The 5,757-nt window shown below is 32.8% G+C and overlaps 1 protein-coding gene across 1 annotated transcript; it reads right to left on the minus strand.

Moving 5' to 3' along the window:
• Positions 1–3,840: 3,840 nt before the first annotated feature.
• LOC139868688 (uncharacterized) lies at positions 3,841–5,187 on the minus strand. The gene has a single exon (XM_071857022.1). It carries the CDS (start codon positions 5,185–5,187, stop codon positions 3,841–3,843), a length of 1,347 nt encoding a protein of 448 aa, XP_071713123.1.
• Between the last annotated feature and the right edge of the window lie 570 nt (positions 5,188–5,757).

The raw sequence follows: 5,757 nt of genomic DNA on the forward strand, positions 1-5,757 counted from the left end.
ATTCTATGTCCTAAAAACTAGAGCGTCGAGAAATAAGAAAGAAAAAGAGTGCGTCGAAAAATGTCGAAAAATAAAGGTCGAAAAATAATCGTCGAAAAATAAGAAAATTGCAGCGTCGAAACTTAAAAGTCTAAAAACTAAAAAATTAAAACTTACGTCTAAAGGTATTAAAGCTTAAAAGGAATTCTATATCCAAAAAGGCAATAACTTAAAAAGTATCAAAATTTTAAATTCTAAAGCAATAAGCGACGTCGTAAAATTCTAAAGCGCCTAAGTCTTAATCTAAAGAAAAAGCACTTAAGGGATTTTACGGCAAAGCCTAAAAATTTAGAAATAAAAATAACTACGGCAAAATACGACACTTAAAACTAATTACAAATGATAAATACAAATTACAAATTAAACTAATAAAAAGATATAAAAATAAGCTTAAAGTTATAAAAATACATTTTTTATATAAATATTATTTTTATATTATTTATTGTATAAAATTATCAATTTATAATTAATAAAACTACTTTAAACTAAATATTACAAATTAAATAAAACTAAAACTAATTATTATTAAAATAAAACCCTAATTATTATTAATTAATATTAATTATATATAAATTAAACCCTAATTCGATCAGCCAATGTTTCAGTTCTGTCAAATCAGCTCATGCGATCGCATGAGCTGAGTGTTATAATACCATGCGGTCGCATGGCTTCGGGTACCAGGCCAATTGTTGGGCTGCTACAATGTAGCCCGTTTACTTTTACTTATATTTTTTATTTTTATTTTTATTTTTCTGTTTTTAATTTATTTATATAAAATAAATAAAAACTTAATTTTTTAAAAACTAAAATAGAAATAGAAAAACTTTATATATTAAACAAACTCTTAAAAATATATATATTTCATTTTTCTTTTTATATTTTTGTATTTTTATATTTTTAATATTTAAAACGTATTTTTACAAAAAGAAATTAAAACTTAATAAAAATCTTTTTTTATAGCGTTTCGCTTCGTCGATTCCCCGGCAGCGGCGCCAAAAATACTTGATGTGCGCAGAGGCGTATACGAAATAGTTATATTTTTATTGCGAAATACTATTAAATACGATACAATTTTACACAAGTTATTTATTTATTTATAGAGTGGATATACCTAAACCTTACTACAACACTTCTAGGTAGTGTACCTAATCATACAGTAGTGTAGTTTTTAGTAAGTCCGGTTCGTTCCACAGGGAGCTAGCCAAGTTTAACGCTATTTTTTAAAACTATATTTGTATATATATATATATATATATATATATATATATATATATATATATATATATATATATATATAAGTAGTATTATTATTATTATAAAAGGGGGTTTTTACCGTTTAATGACCGGTTTGTCGATTTTATGTCTTAAGTCGCAGTTAAAACCTAATGTAAAATATTAAAAAATAAATATAACTTAATTTAAAGCGTAAAGTAAATAACGATAATAAAAGTGCGATAATTTAAAGTGCGATAAATAAAATTATGATAAATAAAATTGCGGTAATTAAAAGTACGATAATTAAAAATGCGATAAGATATAAAATAAAGGAATTATGCTTATTTAAACTTCCATAATCATGATGTTCGACGTGTTAATTTTAGTTTATTACCATGGGTTAATTGTCCTTTGTCCTGGATTATTCGATATGTCCATACGGTTTTGTCCATAATAGTCCATCAGTCATAAATATAAAGTGCGAGAGTCTTCGTCAAATTATCCTTATACCCGAAGTCAAATATTCCAACTAATTGGGGATTTGAACTGTAACAAGGTCTTAATACTTTGTTTAATAAATACACCAGGTTATCGACTGCGTGTAATCCAAGGTTTTACTACTTTGTTAACAATTATACCAATTACCCTTGAATGTAATCCACCCCTGTTTTAATGAGTCCATTAACTATTAATACATCCCCGTGTCCGGTAAAATGAACGATAATTCGTATTTATAGATATCCCGCCCACCGTACCCGATAAAGCGTATGTGGTTATATATAGATACGTCAAATTGTAACCTTCATATTAAATTAACGAGGTATCGTTTAGTTAATATAAAGCCCATTAATAGCCCATAGTCTAATTTCCACAAGTGTCATTCTTTTGTCCAGACCCCAATTATGGTACAAAGCCCAATTACCCCGTCTTTAATATTTAGCCCAACATCACGATTACTTCGGATTAAATAAGCATAATAATAACTTAGCTACGAGACATTAATTTAAAAAGGTTGAACATAACTTACAATGAGTATAATAGCGTAGCGTTACACGGACAGAAATTCGACTTACACACTTACAACATTCGCTAACATAACCTTATTATTATTAATCTTAAATTAAAATTAAAATTATAAAATATATATATATATATATATATATATATATATATATATATATATATTTATATATATATATATATATATATATATATATATATATATATATATATATATATATATATATATATATATATATATATATATATATATCGAGAGATAGAGAGTGGATAGAAAAAGGTGTATATTTCGTCGACCAAACGTTGCAATTTATAGTACTTGAGCTGCTACAGGGCCTCATGCGACCGCATAAAATTTACACTACCTGGCCATGCGATCGCATGGCCAGCTGTACCAGCTCACAATGAGTTTTAAACGTGGGCTGCTGAGTTTATAATAATATATAATATAATATATATAATTTTATATAATTAATTATATATTATATTATATTCTTGTGCATTGTTGACTTGTAATTTTAGCTCCGTTGCGTCGCGCGTTGATAGTTGGTTCATGTCCCGGTTCTGGATTTTCGAACGTCCTTTCATACTATTTAATATCTTGTACTTTGCGTTTCGCGACTCGTACTCTTGTAATTTCTAGACGTTTCTCATCAATAATTTGAACCATTTTGATTGTATTTTGTACTTTTTAGCTTTTTGGTCGTTTTCGTCTTCAAATCGTCGAATCTGTCTTTTGTCTTCACCTTTTAATATTTAAACGAATATCACTTGTAAATAGAACAATTGCAACCAAAAGCTTGTCTTTCTTGAAGGATAATGCTATGAAATATATGTTCGTTTTTAGCATTATCAAGGAGCGTTGGTTAAACCAAAAGGCATGATAAGAAATTCATAGTGTCTATAACGAGTTCGGAAAGCAGTCTTAGAAACATCAGTTTCCTTGACTCTCAACGGATCATAACCCGACCTAAGATCAATTTTTGAATAAATACTTGACCCTTGCAACTGGTCAAATAGGTCATCAATACGTGGAAGTGGATAACGGTTCTTGATGGTTAACTTGTTGAGTTTCCGGTAATCAATACACATCCTCAACGTGCCATCTTTCTTCTTGACAAAAAGAACGGGTGCTCCCCATGGAGATGAGCTAGGACGAATGAATCCTTTCTCTAAGAGTTCTTGTAGCTGAATGGATAATTCCTTCATTTTAGATGGAGCTAATTGGTATGGTGCCTTTGCAATAGGTGCAGCACCGGGAGTTAAATCGATTTGAAACTCGACTTGTCTTTGAGGTGGAAGACCAGGGAGTTCCTCAGGAAAAACTTCAGGAAATTCTCTAACCACCGGAACATCTTCAATTCGTTTCTCTTCTGGTTTGACTTCCGTAACATTAGCCAAGATGGCTTGATATCCTTTCATCAGGTACTTTCGGTTTTTGATACAAGATATAATGTTGAGTTTACAACCACTCTTCTCTCCTTGTACGACTAAAGTTTCTCCATTTTCGAGAGGTATATTAATAGTCTTATCATAACACATTATTCCCGCTCTTAATGGTCCCAACTAGTTCATTCCTACAACTACATCAAAGCTTCCTAACTCGACTGGCAACAAGTCAATCTTAAAGAGTTTATTGGCTAAGATTAAATCACAGCTTTTATAAATTTTGTCTACTTTCATAACCTTCCCGTTTGCTACTTCTACGAGGCACTTAGTTTTTAGGGTACTTGGTTTTTCAGTAAATAAAGTACAAAAATCAGTAGACACATAACTTCTATCGACACCAGTATCGAATAAAATGGTAGCATAACAATTATTAACAAGGAAAGTACCTATTATGACTTCATCTTCTTCACGGGCTTCTTTGGTAGTCATGACAAATGCTCTTCCCTTAGCACTACCTGCTGTTGCAGTCCTGTTCTTAGGACAGTTGTTCTTGTAATGTCCTTTTTCTCCACAACCGTAACAAGTAGGCATGGTTAGAGTTGTATTTGCAGCAGCTAGAATAACTTTGCAATTCTTGGTCGAGTGACCAATCTTCTTACATCTTCCACACACAGCAGTGCACAACCCATGATGATGTTTATCACAACGTTTATATATCGGCTTTATTCCAACATAACCACCTTTTGTAGTATCACTAACCTTCTTGTTTGAATTCTGACCTGAACCTTGAGTAGGCTCGAACTTTCTTTTATTATCAGTAGCCTTCACTTCGGTTTGTTTTTCCTTGGCATTTCTTCTCGCAGCCATAACCAGATTTTGGGTCATTAACATCATAGCCTCAATGGTTTCTTTACCAGCAGATATAACATTCCCCTGGATTTTAGGAGGAAGACCGATGATATACTTTTCAATCTTCTTGCTCTCATGAGTAACCATACTAGGGCATAGAGCAGCTAGCTCCAGAAATTTGTTGTTGTATTCTTCAACTTCAAGATTTTTCATTCTTAACTCCCAGAATTCGACTTCAAATTTCTGGACTTGATTCATGGGACAATACTTGCTAGCCAGCATGGTTTTTAATGTTTCCCATGGTATAGCTAGGGCAACAGTCCATCCAAATGTACCAGCATATACAGTCCACCAATTTAAAGCTCCACCTGATAGAGTTCCAGTAGCATACTTGACCTTGTCAGCTTCACCGCAGTTACACAGACGAAACACAGATTCCATCTTTTCGAACAAGCGGTTTAGTTCAATTGGTCCTTCGGTTCCTTTATAGCTTGGTGGCTTACAATTCATAAATTCTTTATGTGAGCATGAGTTCGGAGGGTTTCGGTTTCCGTTATTGTTGTTTTGATTATTGTTGTTGCCTTGAGCGGCAGCAAGGAGTTGTTGAAATTGTTCCCTTGTGAGAGTAATGTTAGAAGAGTTGGTATTGTCATTTGGTTGTCGTCCTCCAGCCATTGTTTCTTCAATGCATAATTACAGTATTAGTTGAAGAGTTATGGTGCGAATAAGCTTGCAAAGTAACAACACTCAAATGGATAATTGTAACAACCCAACCCAAATTACAAACGACCACGCGGAAAATTTAAATAAAAAAAAAATTCTTTGTGCAGCTGGTGGCGCGGCGCGCTATTCCCATGCGCGGCTCGCAGAATGGGTCTGGAAGCCCGCTGTCCAAAAAGTCCCCAAATACGAAAATGTTCGGCCACTTCCCAACGTAAATAGACAAAACGCTTTTCACAGCACAATCATATAAGTAAAACTAACACGTGCCATTAATAAAATAAGTTTTACGAACCCGGGCCCACATATGCCCAAATTGCCCCTTAAGTACAAAATACAAGTTCGAACACAAGAGTTTAAGTTCCAACAAGACCACGAGCATGATGTTGGAGATAAACTACCCAAATCCTAGGTCGAATCCAAAAGTAATCCAAGTAAGCATCAAAAGGGGAAAATCATCTAAATCCCGAGCATACCCTTGCCAAATCCGCTTCCGTACCTAAAAATGTAAACAACGAGAGGGTA

Source organism: Rutidosis leptorrhynchoides, chromosome 9 (genome assembly GCF_046630445.1).
Source record: "Rutidosis leptorrhynchoides isolate AG116_Rl617_1_P2 chromosome 9, CSIRO_AGI_Rlap_v1, whole genome shotgun sequence".
In the NCBI taxonomy this organism is placed as follows: Eukaryota; Viridiplantae; Streptophyta; class Magnoliopsida; order Asterales; family Asteraceae; genus Rutidosis; species Rutidosis leptorrhynchoides.

Bases quoted from the DNA above. Each gene is read 5' to 3' on its own strand.
- LOC139868688 (XM_071857022.1), bottom strand. From the start codon at position 5,187: ATGGCTGGAGGACGACAACCAAATGACAATACCAACTCTTCTAACATT.